A 21,953-nucleotide genomic window follows, 5' to 3' on the forward strand; every position below is an offset into this window, starting at 1 on the left:
CACTGGTGAGTCGCTTCTGCCCCTCGTCAGGTGAAAGAATGGAGCAGGCTGCTGAATGTGTCTGTAGACAGCCACCATGTGCCAAGCTGGTGACCTCATTTTGAAGGAAGATGAACTTAAATTAACTCCTTCCGGCCCCGTGCAGTTTTGCAGTACCTCCTCACCCTATTAGCATGCGCACAGGGCCTCAGGGGAGAGTCTGTGGAGCTGCTGGTCCAAGTGCCTGATGGAGGGAACTTGGCCGGGCCCTTGGGGTTCTCAGTCTCAGACATGCATGCCCTTTTGTGCTCTTGCCTCGCTGACCCAGTGGTCTGCGTGGAGGTGGAGGACTCCTTCGGGCCCTGGGTGTGCAGTGCAAACGGCTCCGTGTGTTCTTAGCTCTTTGTTGCTCCCCCAAAACACTCGCTCAGGAGCGAAGCTGCTTGCTTTTCATGATGCAAAGAAGATAAAATTCACAACCGACAAGCAAACATCAGTAGTTACAGGGCTGGGGAGGGGGTGCCTGCACGTACCTGGAAGCAAAGCGAAGCTGCTGAAGACGGTGTGACTTTCCACCTTGGCCAGTGCTGTCCCCGTGACCAGTGTTTGCTCAAGGTGGAAAATGTAAGGACACTTGTCTTAAACTGGAGCAGTTCTCTTAAGAAAATCATGCGCACGGTACTTTGGTCGGCTGGATTTTTTTTTCTTTTTTTCTTTTTTTTTAATTTGCTTTTAAATTTTAAACTACCCAAACCGACACTGAACCAAGCTTTCTTGAATGCCAGCATCTCCTGGTTTCCTTCCTGCCGTGTAAGGGCCACTCGCGCTGCCTTCAGGAAGGACGGCTGGACCCAGGCTCCTCTTTGCTTCTTGACCCCTGCAGAGCCCCATCGTGCTTTCAGGATGAGATGAGATGAGATGAGATGCGGGCTTGCCTGCGCTTGGTGCCCCTTACTTACCTCCTCCATGGAGGGGTGTTGAGACGTGGCTGTCCAGCAGTGCGGGTGGAAGGCAGGTTGGAGTGTTTGAAGGATTGTGGACGAGTTCCAGTGAAATGGCAAGTGTCATTTGGGGTTAGTTTAGACTCTGGGTGGGGAGGGAATGACACAGAGACTGGCCTTTAGTCTTTCTTTTGGGGTTCCCTGGTACCCTGCACCAGATTTTATACAGATTGTAAAACTCCGTGCTGCAAGTTTTCCTCGTATTGTGGCTCCCCCGCCCTGATTGAGCAGAGCTGATCCGTAAGTTCTGTGAAATTTGAAAAGAAGAATCAAACCATTGTTAAACTGGTGGAGCTTTTGTTACACAAATTTCGTTAAGAGACTGGGACTCTCACAGGTTTTTCAAAGGATCCAACTACATTTTCATTAGCCCCGCTCCACCCAGGCCTCTGTGACCCCCATCCTCCGGCTGCCTCTCTGTCTAGACCTGTCCCCCCAGCGGAGGAGGCAGAGACTTGAGAAGTGACAGGTTGGGATATTAAAGGCCCGAGTGGGCTCTGGGCGTTGTTGGGGGCTGTGGCAGCCTGTTTGACCTGTGGAGGGAGGGAGACAGCAGCGCGGTGGCCCACACCGGGGCTGAAGGCCCCCATTGTGCCATGGTGGGGCCATCAGGTCGCCCTTCTTGTGCTGAGAAGGATGGAGTGCTTTCCCCAGGCTGAGGCCTCTGGCCGGGTTGGGAGCTCCGGAGCTGGCGTCCAAGGGCTGAGTTCCACTGTGTGCAAATCTGTGTGGGCCACTCCAGGCCTCTCCAGGACACCGAGGTGGAGACCAGCTAGTGCCATATAGCGTTTGTGGCCTCAGCCTAGCTCAGAGAGAAGGACCAGCCTAACTTCATAAGCCTGGTTTTACAAATGAGACAGTCATGGGTTTTGTTAGAACCGTTTTAAAGTAAATAATTTAGAAAGTACACGCCTACTGTCAGGACAGGCGCGGTGTGCGGCAAGTACCCGCCCCTCCCCCTGTGGGGGGGTGCCGGAGACCACGGGGCTGACCGCGGCTGCCACTTACTCTCCTGTCTGTGTCCTCCGGCCGCAGGGGGCGAGAACATCAAGAGCATAAACCAGCAGTCGGGAGCACATGTGGAGCTGCAGCGGAACCCCCCTCCCAACACCGACCCCAACCTGCGGATATTCACCATCAGGGGGATCCCTCAGCAGATCGAGGTGGCCAGACATCTCATAGATGAGAAAGTTGGCGTACGTACTGGTCCTTTCCCCAACTGGCTTAATGATAGCTGGACTTTCTTTTGGATGTCCAAGGTACCTGTTTTTCCCCAGAACCTTGTACTTCCTGTGCCTTTCAGTCCTCACGTGATATGAGGGCAGCAGCCCCCTCCCACTTGGCTGAGGGGGACGGTCGGGGCCCAGGGATGCCAGGGCCAGGCCCAGTCGCGCTGAAGGAAGCCTTCTGGCCGAACTCACCTAGGCCACCGCAGCTCAGGCCCAGAGCCGTGGCCCTGCAGGCTTAGATGAACAGCTGGGGCAGCAGCCTTCCCCAGCACCACCCCTGCACTCCCACGGACTGGCCTTGCCTTGGCGGCCAGCCCTGCAGGCAGTTTTCATTGACTCTGGCTTTAGTTTCAGGCACCTCAAAGCAGATAAAGAAAGGGAGTGTTGATGGAGGACAGATTGGCCACTGCTCACCTCAAAGGGGACGTAGAATGGCAGAAAGAGCCATGGGCCAGCCTAAATTGACGGGAGAGTCAAGCAGGTTGGTCCCTACCCCCAGGGTGACATGCTAGGGCAGTTGTGGTGGTGCCAGCATTGGCTGCATGGTGGTACCGTCACTCGGGGCAGAAGCCATTTCTGCACGTAAGCCCACCATGGGGAAGGAAGGCTAGTGTGAGTGCCCTAGGGTGTCTTCACTTCGCTTGTCTCCGTCTCCCCGAAAGCTGTGGTTTGCCTTGGGGCGGGCCTGGGCAGAGCACACAGGTGCAGCCGGCAGGAGGTGAGAGTTCCCTCTGTGCCCACGACAGGGTACCGGTCTCGGAGCGCCTGGAGCCTTTGGTCAGAGCCCCTTCAGCCAGCCACCTGCCGCGCCTCATCAGAAGTGAGTCTCTGCACCAGTCTTGACCGGATGAATCCACTCCCGCCCAGGAGGTCCTCCTTTCCTGCTCCTGTTCTGAGGACTGCCCACCAAAAGCCAGAGCCTTGGGGGGGGGCAGGACTCATCTCTACCTCTCACCAGTGGTCCCTGGTCCTCTCTGGCACTCCCTGGCCAGTGCAGGCGTGAGCACCCTCCCGGAGGGCAGAGGGTCTTCTGGTCGCCTCCAGCCTCCCCAAGGGGAACTCACCACCCCAGGGCTGGATCGGGGGAAAGGTGGATTTTTTGCAAAAGCCTTTCTGTTGTCAGGTCTTCAGCTGTTGCCTTTGTTTGGTTTCCACTTTCTTTAGCACCTTCCCTCCAAGGAGTTCAGGGTGCTTCCCAAACATTGCTGCTAAAGTGAACGGAAACCCCCACAGCGCTCCTGTGAGGTGGGTCACCTGCCCTCACTCTGCCCCTGCAGTGCTGGTGGGGGCAGGTGGGGCCAGGGGTGTCACCTGGCCACAGTCAGCAGAGACCATTGTGCCTGCCTGGGGGTGGGGGTGAGAGGGGAGGTGGGTGAGGGGAGGTGGGCCCAGGTGAGGGGGTGTGGCCTTCACGGGACTGAGTGGCTCTTGTCCTCCACAGCGGTCCTCCGGCCTTTCTGACCCAGGGCTGGGGCAGCACCTACCAGGCATGGCAGCAGCCCACACAGCAGCTTCCAAGTAAGTGACTGGGGAGGAGGTGGGGCTGCTTGGCCTGCAGACAGATGCATGGGGTCCCTCCCCAGAGGTGTCACGGGGTCTCCTGAGGTCTCAGGAGCCACCAGGGGCCCTGTGCTGGGGGAGGAGGGGTGCACTTCTCCAGCTGGGCAGGGACAGGGGGCTGGCTGTTTCCTGGACCACCTTCTCAGACCTTTCTTTCCTGGCTACTCTTTCCTGCTCTGAGCTGCGGGCTTCTGTCACTCATTCCCTGAGGGTGTGGTTTGACCTGAGTCCCTCCTTCCCCTCCTCGCCACCCCCCCCACCTCGCCCTCCACCTTCAAGCAGTCCCTGCCTGATCGGTGCCCGCCCCCCACTCCCCTCCTCTGGCCTCAGGGGGCCTTCTCCCTGTCTTCTATCCAGCACCACCTTAGGAAGGGAGTCTTTCTATCCCCAGAATTTCAGAAAGCACACAGAGAACTGGCTCTGCAGAGTGACACCTCCCCAGGAAAACTGGTTGTAAAGGGGACAGCCCTCCTTGGAGTCTGACCGTCCCCACTCTCTGGCCCCCACATGGGCTTCAGGAGTCACTCTGGGGTTTTATTGCTGGTGGACCCCATCTTGCACAGCCTTCCAGAAAAACCAAAAACAAAGCAAAAAGCTTCCCTTAGGTTCTCTTGACTGAAGTGCCAGCTTTCCAATCTGAGAGCCCCCTTCAGCATATCCGCTGCTCCCTCATGCATGTTGCAGCTTTGCTTATGAGGGGCTGAGCCAGGGTGCGTCCCCCCCTTCTCTGGTGCTCTAGTTCTGCCATCTGTGGGTGAAGAGTTTGGATTTGATTTCTAAAGCACCTTCGAGCTATGAAATTGCATGGTGGTATTTTTCTCTCTTCTGCAGTATTTTTTATGAAACATCTTACGCATACAGAGTATTTTACAGAGCTTGACCGCGAACCGTGTGCACCACCTAGATTCACCCCCATCTCACTGTGCTCGCTCTCCCCAGGGTCGGGGCGTGTTTTGTTTCCTCCCGTTAGATCAGAGCTCACCCTTGGGTGGGGGTCGGCCGGGGTTGAGCTCCCACGTGCCCATGGCCTCAGACTGTGGGAGGCTTTCCGTCAGAGCCCCAGTGGGCACATCCATCTCCCTGAGGGGAAACAGACTCCGGGGGCTGGTTCTGCAGAGCTGGCCCTGCTGCCATCTCAGGCCCAGGCAGGCCTAGAGTCCACAAAGGCAGATGGGCTCAGAGAGAAAACTCAGTGAAGGCCTGCTTTCTCTCACCTTTCACCAGCCTTTGTGGTGTCGAGCTTTGTTTATTCAGGGGAATGGAGAAGTCGTTTTGGTCAGTGAAATCTTGTCTGGAAGGAAAAGCCCGCTGGCCCACACCCTCCACATTGAGGGCGGAGTTCTTGGCTGCATCGCCGGCGCCTAGCCTGCTCCAAAACCAGGGCCTCCTGTCGTTAGCAGCCAGGTCTGAGTCCCTCCCTGCCCCAGTGCGGGGAGGGGAGCTCTTTTCCCCTTCTCTCCCCACCTCGTTTCTTCCCCGGCCCCACACACGTCTGTCCTCACGCACATGCCCTCCTCCGTCCTCAGTGAATTAACACTTGGGGAAACACTTTGCCACGAAATGTGTTCGTGAGCATGCCCTTCCCGCCTGCTGCAGACGGACTGTTCTAACCTAAGAAAGGACACTGGCGGGGACCTTCTCGGGGACATGTAAGCGGGCCCTTGGCAGAAGAAAGGTCCCGGCTTGTCACTGTGCTCAGTCTTTGGACCCTCTCCAGGCCCCTGGGCGGGTGCTATGCTCTGCTCCCCCCACCCCAGCCTTTCTGCCGATGCCCCTAGAGAGCTCTCCCCAGCCATGCAGGGAGGAGGCGGACAGCCACGCGCACGTCCCCGCCTTCCCCCTCCAGACAGGCGCGAGGCTTGGGTGGGATCCGGTGCCCGTCGTGGCGTCAGCCCCTCTGCTGTGTGTACCTCATCTTCTGTCGTCACCTTGAGCACAGTCTCCGGACACTCTCCCTGCGTGTTTCCTGTAGTTGTCCTTGTCCACAGGTAGAGCCGTCAGCCTTTGAACAGAGGGGCCAGGTGAAGGGAGTGGTCAGCACCATTTGGATCCATTGTCCTGTTTGAAGGCCAATCCAGGGAGCCTCAGATAACACTCTGGTCCTCAGGGCTCTGCTCACAGGCCGCTCAGGTCCCTGTCTCAGGGGAGTTGAGGCTCTTCCCGCTAGTTGCCCTTCCGTGGCGGCAGTCTGCCCGGCCAGCTCATGGGGGCTTGGTTTCACCCTCCCCCGTCACTCTGGGCGGAGGCCCTCCTGGGTGTGGACCTGTTGGCTCCCCCAGCCGGCCTGCTGCCTTCTCCCTCCCAGGCCACAGTGTCTGGAGTGGCCCCCGGGGCGAGTGAGTGAGTGCAGAGCAGGGCCTGGAGTCTGCTGGGCTGGGGGCCGGGCCGGCAGCCCGAAGGCCTGACTGCTTTTGTGTTCTTCGCACAGGCCAGCAGAGCCAGCCGCAGAGCAGCCAGTCCGACTACAGCAAGGCCTGGGAAGACTATTACAAAAAACAGAGTGAGTGCGTTGGCCTTCCTGACAGCAGGTCCCCAGTCACAGAGCCCCCAATCCTGTAGACTTAATTATCTGTGCTTCCCTGTCACCTTTTTTCTTTACCACTTTCCCTGTGTGACTCCCATCTCAGTGTCTCCCCTCACCCCCCTGCTGTGTGTCTGTCAGGGGAGACACACACATTATTGTCCTCTCTCCTCCGTCTTCTCCCTCTTCTGGACTCCACAGGGCCTGGAAGTGGGCTTGGCATCTAGACTCGGGGACAGTCCCAGCCTTAAAACTGCTTGGTCAGGACTTAGACCAGCTGGGAGTCCTGTTCCACTGTCTTGCTGTCTTGCCACTGCCTGGCTGTTTTTGCCATTTCAGGACAGGTGAAAGGGAAGGAGGTGGTGAAACTCAGAGGAAGGGGTCTGGAGTGGCAGTGGGTGCTGAGGTGTATGTTTGTCTTCCATAGAAAGCTCTTTTTCTTAACTCTGCCAGTTTTCCTAATTTAACCAGTCTTTTTAAAAAGAGAAGAAGGAAACCTAATAACAGCCACCAAACGACAACAAAAAAACCCCAAGCGAATCATTTAAAATTAGCGCTAAGCCCTCTGTGTGCGTTCCAGAACCACTGAGCCAGAGCACAGGGTGCTGCTGGAAGAGCCGGCTCACGTGTCTTGAGTCGGAAGGATGTCACTTGCTGACTGGAAGAGCTCAGGTCAAAGGCTGTCAAAGCAATGTTCACCCTGGTGTTTGCGATCCTAACCAGGTGGAGAGTCCATCTTGGGGCCAGGGTGAGGGTCAGGGGGTCATCGTCACCAGCAGCACCTGGTGAAAGTCCCCATGGCCAGTTTTCCAGCCCCCCTTGGGGCGGGACGCCCTGCTCAGGCGCACACACAAGCCAGCACTCCCTCTCCCCCCCACCCCACCCCGATTCTCTCTCCCTCTTGCCTGGGGCACCGACTGGGAGCAGGCAGGGTGGCAGACACGCGGAGAAGTGACTGAAAAGAGGAGACACGTGAAAGTCCTGTAGGAGGGGAGCAGGGCCCAGCGAGGGAGGGCCAGCAGCCCTTCCTGCGGCGAGCGTTTGGGCAGACCACTGCTCTAGCGTCTGGCCGACGTCCGGAGGGAGAGCTTGTGCGCCGGTCCCTTGTTCCAGACTCTCCGAGTGTCTGGGAAGGGACCCCTCCCGGCTCACAGTGTCCTTTGCCTCCCACAAGTGCATCCCTGCTCCCGATAACCCATTCTTCCCTTTGTCGATCAGGTCACGCCGCCGGTGCCGCTCCTCAGGCCAGCTCGCCACCGGACTACACGATGGCCTGGGCAGAGTACTACAGACAGCAGGTCGCTTTCTACGGGCAGACGCTGGGGCAAGCTCAGGCCCACGGCCAGGTCCGTAGCCCGTTAGTGACACCGCTGCCACCGCCCGGCCAGCACCCCCCCCCCCCCCCAGGCCTCTATGCACTCCTGATGCCAGGGCAAGGGCACCGGGCCCCCCCGGGCTGTGGAGGGACAGCTCAGGCCCGGCCCGCTCAGCACAGCCCCCCGGCCCCCCGCCCCCCAGGGAGAGCAAGGCTGAGCCAGGTGGGAGCAGAAGTGGTTGGGCAGCCCCTCCAAGGAAGTGCCTGATCTTCCCTCACATCCGGACCCCAGACCAAGTGCCGAGAGGCACTCAGTTTCTCCCTCTGGACCTGAGTCCCCAATAATAAATAGGAGTGCCACGCCTAGCTGGCCCCGGGCAGGCATGGCACTGCGAGTGGACTGTGGAGGCCGCTCCCCGGCACTGTCCTTGAAGAGGGCAGTGTGGCCAGGCTGTCACACTTGCCCTCAGCCAGTGGTGAGGGGCGGCAGGAGCGGGGCTGGGTCCTGGAGGCCTCTCCAGTCAGGCGCCGAGGACGGGTTTACGAATGCAGGGAAGAAGGCTGAGAGCTACCGCAGGCCGTATTTCAGATGACCTGATGCCAGTCAGGTCCCTACAGACAGCCCGAAGCCAGTCGGTCACCTCGCTGCCAGATTGACCCTCTGTGCCTGGGCCCGGTGGGAACAGGTGCCAGGCCTGGGGGTGACAGAGGAGAAGTGTCACTCGCTCCCCTCTCCCGCCCAGCATCCCTGTGGAAGGAGACACCCCAGAGCCTCCTGTGCAAGAGAGGTTTTGCCCAGGCCAGACCCCTTGAAGTGGTGCCAGGAAGGTGCTGGGGGGGGGGGGTGCGTGTGTGCGTGTGCGTGCACACGCAAGAGCACGTGTGAACGCCTGTTGTGGGGCCAAGGGGAGAGGGCGACGTGTTACCTCACTGCAGACAAAGCCCCAGATGCAAGGCCAGCACTTGAGAACCTGCAACCCACCAGACTGACTCCTCTCCCCCTTCCTTCTGCAGGAACAGTAGGACGGTGACCCTCGGCTCCTTTGCCCCTGAGATCATCATGAGCAAAACCTATTTGTAACAGGTTTTTAGATTTGCAAATTTTCTGAAGAACTTTTGTTCTGTGAAACACTATATTTAGATTAACAGAATTTTTCTAAAAATCGGGAAAATTAGTTACTAAAAATTGCTGATAATCTTTGTTTCGTTATTTTTGTTTGTTACTTCAAGTGTGTAAGCTCTGGGATTCTTTTTGGAGCAATACCTGCAAATTCAGGCACCAGAATGTGCCTCAGAGCAGTGACATTTCAACATGGTGTGTTTTTGTTCTGTTTTGTTTTGTTTTGTTTTGTTCTGTTTTGCATGTCTTTTTATTTACAGTTTTTTCTGTTGCAACAGAAAGTGGCTTGGAAGTCTTAGGTGGTTTGTAACAAATTTCTTTTAAAAATTTTTTGAACAGTATTTAAATATTCTTAAATGTGTAAATTCATTAAATGTTTTACTTCTAATTTCTTGTATCTTGGCTGTCTGGTTTTATTGCATTTTTTAAAAAACTGAACTATTATGTATTGTAATTAATTATGTGAATTCTGAACTGAGACAGATAATTGTATTGCTGTCCACCAGGGATTGGGAGGGGGCATTTTATAGGGTTTGTATAATTTCTAGAGTTCTAAAGGGGTAATAATATAAAAGTGTGTTCGTGTGTTTAGCAGACGTTTTTTAATGTCTCCATTACCAGTTGCAATTGTGTATCTAAGACCTCCAAGCTTGTTTTAAAAACAAAACAAAAAACCTTTCTCTATTCTCTCAGAATATAAATACTGTTATTTTTAATATTAAAAATAAATTCAGTATAACTTTTAACAAACACTGTGGAACATTAAACCGCATAAAAATGTAGTAACTATTTTTTAATTCCAAGGTGTTTTTTGCTTTTTTCTTTTAAATATTTTCTTAATATTTGTCAAATTAACTAGATGAATAAATAGTATTAACCACAATATGAATTAAATAATTTTGATTTAATAAAAGGGATATGATTTCCAGTGTTTACTGTAGTGTATCTTGTACAGATAACATGTATTTTTAAAGGAAAGAAAAACGGAATTGAAGCTATTTTTTCCTGCATTTTTCAATTGACCTGAGGGACATTCCGTTTGAGATGTACTGAAGTTAGAGTTTCTGAGGTTTTTTTCTCCTTGTTTTCCTTATAATGCTTGAAATGTCTAACTATTAAAAAAGGCAATTGGAAAATGTTATGCATGATGTTTTAAAAAAAAGTGTTCTTTTTATTTGACTGACAATTCATTTTACACTCTACGTAATAAAATTTCCACAAGGCATCTTGTGGGCCGAGTATTTGCAGTCTGTTTGCTTTCTGTCCGCGTGTGTCCCCCCCACCCCACCCCGCCACCCTTGCCCGCCGCCGCCACCACATGAGCCCGGCTCACAGGTTCCCAGCCCCTCGCCCTGCGCTGCCCCGGCCCCACCTAGTTGGAGCGCCACCAGCTACGTCGCCATCATTAAGCTAATTTTCTTTGAATGGCTTCGTAGAGTCTGACAGTTTGTCTTGAGAGCCTTGGTTACCATTCGTCGCTCTCACCTGACACATCTACGTGTCTCTTGATGTGGATGCGACACCAAGAAGTCAATACCGAGTTTCCTGGCGCAGAGGTGCTGTCATCATAAGTGGAGCTGGAAGATTCATTGAAGGGAGTCCCGGGAGGCGGTGGGGATCGGCGCACTTTCCTGTCCCTGAGTCAGCTCGGCCCCCAGGCCGGGGCGCACCCAGCCCGGCGATCCGGTCTCGGTCTCGGCCTGATGGGCCTGACGCGCGGCTGCTGCTTCTGTCCCCGGTCTGCTGCAGCTGCCCGCGGCCGCGCCTGCCCGGGTGCGGGTGCTTGTCCTCTCAGCCCCAGCCCGGCCGTGCTCGCTGGCTGGCTGGAAGAGCTGGACAGAGCCAGCAAATGTGCTCGTTTTGTTGTTTTCATTAAGGAGACCAAAAGAGGGTGTCTTTACCCATGGGCTGACACCACTGAGGGTCCTGTGGTTTTGGGACACACGGGGACAGTGTGGGCCCTGGACTGGAGGGTCATTGAGTAAAGGAGATGAGACTTCGACTCCTTTTTCTCCTGTTTGCTTTCCCGTTGATGGAAGCGACTGGCTTCGAACACAACGCTCTACTTTAATACAGGCCTGTGCCCTGCCTTCGCCGCCAGCCGTCCATGTGGGTCATCCAGTTAGACACAGTGCTGCTGACAGGACCCCGTGTAGAACGCTCCTTCTGGCTGCTCGTGCTCGTGTGCTTGCAGCTCTGGTCCTGTTTCTTTTTTCTACCCCAGGCTCTTAGAGGAGGGGAAAAACGCATCTGTGGCTCCTTTAGGCCAGAAAGGGGTGTGGAGAGCAGCCCATCTGCAGCCGTCCCGAGGCCTGGTGAGAGCCGGAAGACAAAAGGGAGATGTGGCATCTTTAACTACACCTCTAGAGAATCGAGTTTGACGTTGAGAAATTGAATAGTAAAAGCCACTTGGAAAGAAGGAGGGGGTCGAGCAAGAGGAGGGCATAAACGCTGATGATGGAAGGGGAATTAGGGAGAGGGCATTACAGAGAAGACTTCCTTCTAATTCATCTTCCAAGCTCTGTGCCAAAACAGCATTTGGCATGGTTCACAGGGAGCGATTGTGTGATAATGAACCCTAAGGTGTCCCTTAATTGAAGACTGAGCATTGCGGTTTGTGCCAAGAGTCATAAATGGTGCAGGCTTGCGGGAGGGTGCATTTTCTTAAATGTATCGGTAAGTACAGATTAGCGCTTGTCCCCAGTGAAATGCCCATACTATAAATTATGGAAATCTCTCTCTCTCTCTCTGATGCAACCTTTTACTGAGGGGCGGTGGGGCGGGGAGGCAGGGTGCAATACAGCAGGAGGCAGGGGGGAAAGTTTGCAAGCATATGAAATTTGGCCTCTCATTAACATGGCGCCCACGGAAGATGGTTTCATCAGCAGTCTGGTGTCCTGGAAGGCTAAAGTGCTTGAAATATACCAGGTCCAGCGATTGTGCTCCATTAAGAAAGCTGCATGGTCATCACTGAAAGGACAGCTGTGTGTTTGGGGAGGCGGGGGGGCGGGGCGAGTGCCCAGTCTGTCTTCAGAACTCTTGCCCCGCCTCCCATACTCCGCTGCACATGCACACTTGGTCTCTGCTGACTGCCCAGGGTCAGCATCCAAGAACCAGCTGGGCTGTTCCCAACCCACCCAAGAGTTTGGGGGTGGGGAGGTCTCTAGCCAGTGTGCTCCTATCAACACCCCCAGCCTCTCCTCAGGTGGGAGGCGCAGTCTTTCCAGGGTCCCTGCCAAGTAGCGACCATCCACCATGTCCTGCAGCCCCCGCCGTCGGGTTGGCTGGGGTACAGGTGGCGTGTGGCAGGGCTTGGTCCAAGAGGGAGTTTGGACACCGTGGGGCCTCAGCTCCTAGCTAGCTGGCTATGGCTGCACTGTTTCCCGAGCCCCACTTCAGGCCCACTGGGGCCCAGCTGGGGTTTTTAAGATGGGCTAATGCAAATGGTCCTGATAGACTCTTCGAGATTAATGGCCAGAAAGTGGCTTGACACTCAATTCCGCAGGGGGTGCTGGTCCTGGGGCCGCATCCTGGGTGGGGCGGATGGGGAAGTGAAGACTCCCTGAAGCAGTGAGGATCGCCTGCTGGCCTTTGTCTGGAGGGCCTTTTAGTAACATCTACAAAGAAAGTTCTGGCCCTTTCCAGGCATCTCCTTTGCTGAGGAGCTCCACACTAGGGAAAAAGGCAGGTCTGTTCTTCCCATTTTACAGATGAGGGCTCAGAGTCAGAAGCTAAGCCAACTGCCCTTGTCCTCACAAGCATGTGGAGCCGGTTCTGTGCCAAATTCTATGCTAGGACTTCAGTCCAGAGCATCATGATTGCCCACAGGGAGCTCGTGGTCACAGAGCAGGGACACTGCAGTCACCACCTAGTGAGACAGTCGACAGGATGAAGAAACGGCCCTAAAAGTTAGCACTGCTTGCCAACCACAGGCCAGTCCCCTGTAAGTGCATCGCAGTCAATCATTCTCTGCAAATCCGTATCTGCAAATTCACCTGCTCACTAAAATGTATTTATAACCTTAAAATCAACACTCACTATACTTCTGTGGTCATTCCTAGCAAAAAAAAAAAAAAAAAAAGAGTTGCCTGATGCACATGTTCACAGCTGAAGTGAACCAGGCAACCATCTGTCCCAGCTCATCCCCTAAGCCAGGCTAGCTTCCTGCAGTCTATTTAGTGCCATATATTTTGCATTTTGATGCTTTCTCTTGGTGCTTTTGCAGTTAAAAGGGCCCCTAAGTGTAGTGCTGTCTAATGATGTGCAGTACGGAGATATGCAGGCGTTAGATAAGCTTTATTCAAGCATCAGTGCTAGTGCTGTTGGCCATGAGTTCAATGTTCAGGAACCAACCATATGTCTTAAATAAGTTATCTTTGAACAGAAACACAGTTATGTGCTGATTGGTGGGTGAAAATGCAGTGACCCTGCACTTCCCCCAGGAGTGAGGGGTAGGTATTCACTGATCAGAGAACTGACTACATCTTACTTTCCTGGGAGAGCCCCACTGCTCTGGGGGTGCCCTTTAGAGATGAGCAAACAGGTTTTAATAGTTCTTGCCAGAATCATACCACAGTTATGTAGGCAACAGAGCAGGGCTCGGACCTCAGTTTGACTGTGAAACCTGCCCACTTTGCCACTCCGACAGAAATGGACGTGTGCGAGGGAATCAGCTCATTGTCCCCTGAAGTCCAGGCAGCTAAGCCAACAGGACAGATCAGCCCGCGAGAGGCAGGCAAGGCAACTCTGGGAGGAACAAGGAACCCCCTCCCACACACACAGATGTGTGGGTGACGACTTGGGCCAACTGCTGGGCGGGTCGAGGCTGCTCCATATTGGCCCACGAGATGACATTTAAGGAAGCCCTTCTCAAGTACATCAAAAAGGAATGTGTGAGCCTTTGTTCTCTCTTGCGTCAGATTCTCTAATCTTGACTTTTCTTGGCCCCTGAGCAGGGACCTGAGCTCCCCACCTGTCCCAGCTGTCCCTTACTTCCAGCCGTTCTGCTGCATTCAGATCAAGGCCCCCAAATCCAATACCTTCCATTCACTGAAGGGCAGTCAGGTGCACGCAGCTGCAGCTCTGTGTTTAACAGAAGGATAACGATAAAGTTTGGGTGCAGACAGGACAGGGATCATGGGTTTGTCCTGGGGTTTGACGTTATGCCACTAGGTCAGCTGTCTGAGTATATTTACCAAAAGTTTCTTCCCTTCGTCAGTCAAGGGGAGACAGCTTCCTGCGAGGACATCCAGAGACCTGGCCTGTGTTCCCTGCTTGAATGGCTCACTTGCTCTGTGACTTGAGCAGATCACATCTCTTCATCTCCGTTGCCCTTCCCTGGGAGCTGTACCACACCAGCGGTTTCCTAATTGTGTCAGGGTTCTACAGCTGTTTGATTCAAATTCTAATAAAATCCATTAAATGTATTGAAACATTTTCCCTTATAATTTTTGTAAAACGTCATGCACTCAAGTACGTCGTATGCTGGATTTCCATTTTTTTCAATCTGCTGGACTACCTTTATGCCGATTGCAGCCCTATCTTAATTACTATACCTTTGTAACGAGTCCTCCAGCCTTCTTGGTCTTCAAGGCTGCCCTGGCTATTCTCAGCCCTTTGCATTTCCATATAAATTGTAGAATCAGTTTACCAATCCCCTATTCCCCACAAAAATGATTTTCAAGCTGCTGGGATTTTGACTGGAATTGCATTGAATCTATGAGAAGGATCGACAACCTAACAATACTGTCTTCCAATCCATGAACATAATACATCCCTATCTCTTCTTTTGCGTAGTTCTTGGATTTCTCTCTATAACTTTAGTACTACTCAGTATAGAGGTCTTGTGCGTCTTTCCATTGATTCCTGGGTTTTTGCTGATCTGCTGTTCTCAAAAAAAATGGCATTTCTTAAATTTCATTTTTAATCTCTTTGTTGATAGTTATAGAAATATAATTTATTCTTACACATTGACCTTGATTCCAATGACCTTACTTAAATTCCTATTAATTCTTGTAACTTGTACATTCATTTGGCTTTCCTGTGTTCAGAATCATGTCATTTACAAATAATGATGGTGCCTTTTGGGGGGGTTCCAGTCCTTATGCTGTTTGTTTCTTTTTATTACTTCATTGCACTGACCAAGACTGCCAGTATGTTGTTGACAGAAAGTAGTCAGAGTGGCCATCCTGGTCTTGTTTGCCATCTGAGGGAACACTTTCCATAATTCACTATCAACTATGTTCATTGTACATACCTTTTATCAGGTAAGGAAATTTCCTTCTGTTTCTAGTTTGCCAAAAATTTTATCATGAACAGTTGTTGAATCTTTCCAAGGCTTTTTCTGCATCTACAAATATCATCACATAATTTTTCTCCTTTTTAATTTTAACATAGTGAATCACATAGATTGATTTTCAAATGTTAAACCAACCTTGCATTCCTAGAATAAACTTCACTTGGTTGTAAAGTATTATCTATCCTTCTTGTATGTCATTGGATTGATTTGCTTTTTTTGTTTAGGATTTTTGCATGTGCTTTCATGAGAACAGTCGACCTATAATTTATACCAAAATGTAACCCACTGGAGACCTGCAACATGTCCACCCATGCTCCTGGCTTAACTCATTTCCATCTGGGTGTGCCACCACTGTTCACACTCCTGATGAAGAATGTTTTCACTCTGGGCTGGTCTTCGAATTCAAGCCTACAGGTACCTGCTCCAGCAAGATTGTACCCAAACGTTCATTACTCAGTTTATTACTGACTTCCGTGATCAGTTAAATCCAGGCAAGACTCCAGCAAGCAGATCATCTCACCATGGCCAGGAGTCCTTGTGCAATTACCACTCACAACTAATGTTGCTGGAGCACCAGCCATATTCGAGCCTTGGTCCTGGATAAAGCAAAGCCACTTTTTCCCTCCCTGAGCTCACCATCCAGGAGAGGGGCACCCTTGCCCCTGGCAGTGGCTACTTAACAACTCAACTTTGAAACCAAAAGTTCTTTCTGCACCTTCTCTTTGAATCTTCTGGATCGGTTTTATTAAAGATAACAAGGTAAGCAGTTCAAATACTGTTGTCATGATCAACTGGTTATTTGTCTGAATCAGGGTCATACCCACACTGTGCAACCAATTCAGAAATAATGTGGATGTTGTGGCTACTTTGTCCCCAAACTCCTTCTGTGGAATCTATCATCAGCCTCACTGCTGTCATGGATTAACCAGCAAGTAAATATGTAAACTTGAACTCAATGGATGTACTGGGGATTGAATTCAGGACCTCGTGCATGCTAAGCACACACTCTACAACTGCTATACCCTTCCCCCAACAGCTGGTTTTCTAAATTAGCTTCCTTCATAAGATTTTGTATGAAGAAAGCATTTCACTGCTCACCAAGCATTTGAAGCCCCCACACCCATCGTCTGGGGTGGAAAAGTGCAGTTTTTCACTTCATGGTGGGGACAGAGAACCAGCACAGCACCGGAAACGATGGGCCAGTGGCTCCGAGCACCCCTTTCACGAGAGCTATGGGGAAGAAGAGGACATTCCGACCAGTTGGAGAACAAGGAGGTGGGGCTTTTGTCCTTGAAATTCCATGGAGAAGAATTCTGCCACTCCAGCTGACATCTCATGGCATGGCCTGGGCACCACGGAAGTGCCTGGCTTGCTCAAGAAGCATCAGCACCTTGAGGGTGACACCAGCTGGGTCCCCTTCAGCCTCTCAGTCCTCGGAGAGGGCTGGCTCAGTGCAGGTTCTCAGTAGATGCTGGTTGGACTAAATAACCTTTAATGAAAGTCTCCAGGACTGTAAGCTACTAGGGTCGGGCTGACATTGGAGAACATGACACTCCCTTGCTCAATGCTTCAAGCTCCGGGTCCAACCTAGCACACTGTGGGCGTATGTTTAACATTTGCATAATCAAAATAAATACATGATGATTTGAGGTGTCCAGAAGCCTCCAGAATAAATACAACTTGTGACTCACTGGACAGCTGGAGCTGCACATTTTCCCTTCGTTGTAACTACACTTTATTTAACTGGTCTTCAGATGAGTTTGTCTTCCCTGACTGTCCAAAGTCTACCTCTGGACAAAGAAGAGGGGAGAGGTGGAAGTGTGTAAATGAATCTAAAATAAGAACTCTCCAGCCAGCCCCATTTAACACCCATTTTCTGACACCTCCAGATTCCCAAGGATCGGGCTTGCCTGGGGGCACTGGGATATGATGGTACAACCCCGAGGGCTTGCTTCTCTGGTTATAGAGAAGGCAGAGGGGCCCAGGCTTGGAGGACACGCGTGACTCACACAGCCTACGTTTCCCCCACTGTAAAGTGGGGTGAATGTCGGGACACCTCTTGCCAAGATGCTGTTATGAGCTGTTGACAGTCTCATGTGCATGTGCTTAACCCAGCACAGCACAGGGGCAAAAAGAGCTCTCGAAGTCCCGGAGCATCACCACTTCCTCCTCTGTGCTGTTGACAGTTTGGGAGCTAGGACGGCAATGGAGATAAATGTGTGGCAGGAGAGGCGTCTCTCTGTGGATGGGATACTGACTGGAGGCACGGAGGCCCAGGGAGTCTGAGGCCCTGACTAGGGCCAGTGGGAGAGAAAGAAAGGGCTTGAGCAGGCCTGGCCTCCAGCACTGGGTCCCTCTGGTTTAGGCTGTCCCACTGGCTGTGTCTACTCAGGTGGGAGCATCTGTGGCTGGGCCTCAGCCTCTCTTCCCACATCCTGTCTGGGCCCCAGGGTTCAGAGGTTCTGGGCCACCTTTGCTTGTTGGCTGTGCCAGCTTGACAGGGGCTGGAGGTCCCCAGATGCCACTCTGCCAGGACACAGAGGCTTCCCTCCTGCCGCCCAGAGAAGGTAAGCAAGTCTTTGTCCTTCAAGCTAATTCATACCATCATGCCTCCATCCACCCCTGTCATTCTTTCACTGAGCATCCAGTGTGTGTCAGGCCCCAGAGCTGACCCTGGAGACCAAGGAAGATTCAGGCAAGGTCCCTGCCCTCGAGCACTTCCCAGTCCAATCACCCAGCTGCTGGATGGGGCAGAAGGGACCATGGAGTTCATCTCCACACACTTCAAGCCTAGTTTCTCCACAGCAAGTGAAAGCTGCTTCCCTGACCAGTGGAACAGCCTCTTAGGATTAGCAGACAGTGCATGGGTGCTCCTGTCACTGTTCCTCTGGCCTCAGCAGCCCCAACCAGGAGGCTGTATAGAACAGTGGTAAAGGCCCAGCCCTGGGAGCAAGTTGTCTGAGTTTGAGTGTCAGCTCTGCTCTTTGCTCACTGTGTGTGATGGGCATGTCAATGAAACTGCCCCCTTCTCCTTTGCCTGTGATGGCAGGACTACAGCAGCCATCTTGTGACCATGAGAACAAAGGAAAGCTCAGGCCTTAAGTGGCTAAGCCAAGGCTCACAGATGCCAACTTACCTCTACAATCTGTTATGTGAGAAAATAAACCCCTTGCTACAGCAAGCCTCTGAGGTCAAGCCCACTGTTGCTTGGGGCAGAAGTGTTCCTGAGTAAGACACTTAGCTTCTCTGTGGCTGTTTCTTCTCTGGTAAATGGGTAATCATAGCAGCTACCCCAGTATGTTGGGGTGAGAATCAACTGAGAAAATCCATGTGAAGTAATTAAAAGTACTGATACTTAGTGAGTGCCCAGCAAATGTTAACTATTTTATTAATGTTGTTTTCATTCCAACCACTTTTTGAGACATGGACCAGACCACAGACTCCTTAGCATACTGGTCAACATCTTTAGCATACAGTTTTCAATGTCCCTTTCTAGGCCATATTTGGTACTCACTTTCCTACTTTCATTTTTTCCCAAAATTTCAAGCATGGCCTCATGTTACTTTTAAATACAATAAAGTTGCTAATGTTTTCCATATATCAAGTACATTCTCTGTCCTGTGAGATTTTCATGCATGATGTCTTTTATCCCTCAAGAAAGCACTCCCAGTGAAGGTTCTAGTGTTATCCCCATTGTACAGATGAAGAAACTGAGGCTCAGAGATGGGAAGTGAGTGCTTTGAGTCAAAGACAGCACCTGCTGGAGTCAGGACTGAACTCATCCTCAGGTCTCTGGGGCCTGGAGACTTGTCTGATGGGCCCAAAGGACCTATCCATGTGGGGCCAAGTGATAGTATCAGGAATGACAGCCACAGTCATCCCTTCAGTGTGCGCTCACTCACTAGGCACATCAGGCTTTATGAGACAGGCAGGGTGATTGTTCCCACTTTACAGATGAGCTCGAAGCCACTTGGACAGAAGCTTCAGAACCAAAGAGGTGTCAAAGCCACCAGGCTCGTCTGGGAGAGGCTGCCACCACCTCTGGCCCCACCAGAGTGTACCCCCACCCTGGGAAGCTGGGGGAGAAAACAAGGACTCGGCCTGCCTTGGTCACCTGGGTGCCCCTAAGGCCTTGTACAGAGCTTGACATACATAGGCTCTCAATAAATATTTGTGGAACAAAGGAATGACCAGGGCCTCTGGGATTCCCTATGAGGCAGGAGATGGTGTGAAAGGCAGGTGGGGGCGGCTCGGAGCAGCACCTTTAGGGCACAACTCCCTGCCCAACCCCTCTGCTCTGGGGACATCCCAGGCGGAAGGTGAGCAGGTGCAAGGGCCAGGAGATGGTGGAGGAAGTCCAGCACGCTGAGTACGCATGGTGGGAAGGACCTCTGGAGAAAGAAGGGGCTGTGAACGAGTCACGGATGGTTCCTTCTGGTTGCCCCTAGACTCCCTGGAGGGGCAGAAAGTTGGTAAGGATGAGGGGCCAGGCCAGAGGACCTGGAAAAAGATGGGCAGGGAGGGGCACCACCCATCTTCCACCTACCCCACGCACCTCATTCTCTCTTCATCCTTCCTGCCTGCTTTTCTCTGCAGCCCCCCGCCCCCCATGCCCCACCTCTGTGTCTGAGTCACCTTCATTCCTCCCCTTCCTGCCTCTCTGCCATTGCTCTCTCAAAAGTCTCCTCAAGCCTCAGTCTTTTTTGGAGTCCCTGCCTCCACTTCCTTCATTTCTCTACGTCCTTGTGTCTCCAAGTTTCAGACTGATTTTTATCTGGATCCTTCCATCTCGGCGCCTCTTTGCCTCAGTCTCCCTCTGTCTCCGCCCTCACTCTGCCCCCAGAAGCCTGTGCCTTCTCTCCAGCGATGCCGCGTCTCTCTCTCCTGGAGTTCCAGCTTCCCCCGGTGTCTCATCCCTCCGTCCCGCCGCATTGATCAGCCAGGAATTCGGCGCTGGCATCGCTGGGGGCCGGGACGTGGGCAATGTGGGGGAAGGTTCCTGGAGGCGCCGGGGAGGGGGCACCTGGGCCCCTGCGCCCAGAGAGACTCGCGTGCCAGTCACCTGCCAGCCCGGCCGCCGGCTCTGGGCCGACGTGCTCGACGTGGGCGCCCCGGGGCGCGCCTTTGTCTCTCCGGGGCCGCGAAGGCTAATTAGATTGAAGGAGGGGTGATGTCCCTATTCACGGCACTGCGGCCGCCACTCTGCCGGGCAGCCCCGCGCTGGCCAGCCCGAGTCACGTCTATTGAAACAGTTTCTGCGGCCCGCGTCCCCCACCCCACTTCGATAGCAGTCGCTCCTTTGTATGCGCGGGCGGGGGGCCCCCGGAGCCCTGAACCGTCCTGCGGGAAGGAGGGACGGGGCACACGGGTCCCACGCGAGGAAGGAATTTCCCTAGGCCACGCGGGCGGAGGGACCTGAAAGACTGAGACTCAGACAGCAAGAGAGAGAAAGAGGAGGAGGAAGCCTAGAGGGTGTGAGAAGGCTGGAGAGGGAGCCGGAGCGCAGGCGGAAAAGGAGAGAGCTCAAGGGAAGGAGGGAGAGGAGAGAGACCTGGATGGGGGCGCGCGACGGTGGCGGCGAGCGAGCGGAGGAGGGAAGTGCCAGGAGGAGACGCGAATCTGCGTTCGGGCGATGAGGGGCGGGGGCTGGGGAGGACAGGGGGAGGGGGCGAGAAGCCACCGGAGGCAGCCGGACGCACGGGGACTACGGGACGCGCGGACTGCGCGGGGGCCCCGCTCCCGCCGCGGGGCTAGAGCGCAGGGGGCCGGGGGACCCGGGTAGGGGGTCGGGGCACCGGGCGTCCACATTCTTCGCCTTTTCTTCCTCGGGCTCACTCCGACCCGACCGATCGATACCTGCGCGGGACCTGCCCCCGCCGCTAATATCTTTTTAATGAGTTCGCGGGGCTTAGAGAGAGAGCGATCTGCCCTCCAGGGTGGATTTTCCCCTGGCAGATGTTTCGGGAGAAGAAGGCGCGCGGGGTCCTCGGGAGGGGGAACAAATCTCTCCCTCCGAGGGGCGAGGCAGAAGACTTCTAAAGTTCAAAAGAAAGACGGGCTTTCACTCGGCCCCCAAAAATGTATTTCCCGGCGGACAATGGGCTCCTTTCTGCGCCTCTCGGGGCCATCAGGGCGGGAGGGGCGGGGACCCTTGCGCCTTGGCCTCGCCTGACCGACCTGCGCCCGTTTCCACTCGAGCCACGCCGCCGAGCGAGAGAGCGGGAACCGGGAAGCCGGCCTCCGCTCCCTGAAGAGCGCTGTCCTGACCTGGGCGCACCGGCGAGAAAGAAAGTGCCTGGCGAGCCGGGCCGCGGGGCCTGGGGAAACCCTGGGCTGCCCCTCGCCCGGTGCCCTGAACCTTGCGGGTGTGGCCGCTGGGCCCGAAGGAGCGCGCGCAGGTGCCCCGAGGGGAGGTAGGACAGGTCTCCGGGCTTGGGCCGTGGCCCCCGTTCTCTCGCGCTCCGCCCTCCGCGAGGCAACAAGTAGAAATGAGCCAGCCTCCGGCGGCCGTGGGACACTAGATTTCTCTTCACCTGCCCAGACAAGGCCAACCCCCCCTCGATGTTCCCCTGCCCTTGCCACCTCCCCCTCCCCGCGTGCCCCTCAGTCCGTGGGTCCGTCGGCCTGCCGCCACCTCCCTCTCTCCACTCTCGTGGGCTTTAGGAAAAAGGGGAGCCAGGGTTATGAGGATGACCTCCGAAGAGCCGTGGCCGATTGATTCGTTACGCCCGGAGCCCGGGCCGCGTGAATAGGGGTCTGGGCGGCGGCGGCGGCGGCGGCGGCGGGGATAAAGATGTTCTCCCCGCAAGGGGGAGGGAGCGCGGGGCGGGAAGCGGGGCCATTCACTCCTGGCCCGACCCCTCGGGAAGCCCCGCGGAAGAAAGGGGGCCGGGGCCTATTCAAGCCCTACGAGCCTCCCACAATGGACCG

At 54.0% G+C, this 21,953-nt stretch overlaps 1 protein-coding gene across 5 annotated transcripts in view; it reads left to right on the forward strand.

Annotated features, from left to right (window-relative positions):
• The window catches only part of FUBP3 (far upstream element binding protein 3), a 47,885-nt gene extending 37,919 nt beyond the window's left edge, over positions 1–9,966 (forward strand). For 4 of the 5 annotated variants that reach the window (XM_010984218.3, XM_031450704.2, XM_064490617.1 and 1 more), the window contains 7 exons: positions 2,016–2,176; positions 2,956–3,029; positions 3,374–3,454; positions 3,651–3,727; positions 6,198–6,269; positions 7,509–7,636; positions 8,620–9,966. In XM_010984218.3, the coding sequence (XP_010982520.2) occupies positions 2,016–2,176; positions 2,956–3,029; positions 3,374–3,454; positions 3,651–3,727; positions 6,198–6,269; positions 7,509–7,636; positions 8,620–8,628 (602 nt within the window). In that variant the 3' untranslated portion in view covers positions 8,629–9,966. The remainder of the gene's footprint in view (positions 1–2,015; positions 2,177–2,955; positions 3,030–3,373; positions 3,455–3,650; positions 3,728–6,197; positions 6,270–7,508; positions 7,637–8,619) is intronic. The other variant, XM_031450705.2, reaches the window with a different exon arrangement.
• The last annotated feature ends 11,987 nt before the right edge of the window (positions 9,967–21,953 follow it).

This window comes from Camelus dromedarius, chromosome 10 (assembly GCF_036321535.1).
Source record: "Camelus dromedarius isolate mCamDro1 chromosome 10, mCamDro1.pat, whole genome shotgun sequence".
In the NCBI taxonomy this organism is placed as follows: domain Eukaryota; kingdom Metazoa; phylum Chordata; class Mammalia; order Artiodactyla; family Camelidae; genus Camelus; species Camelus dromedarius.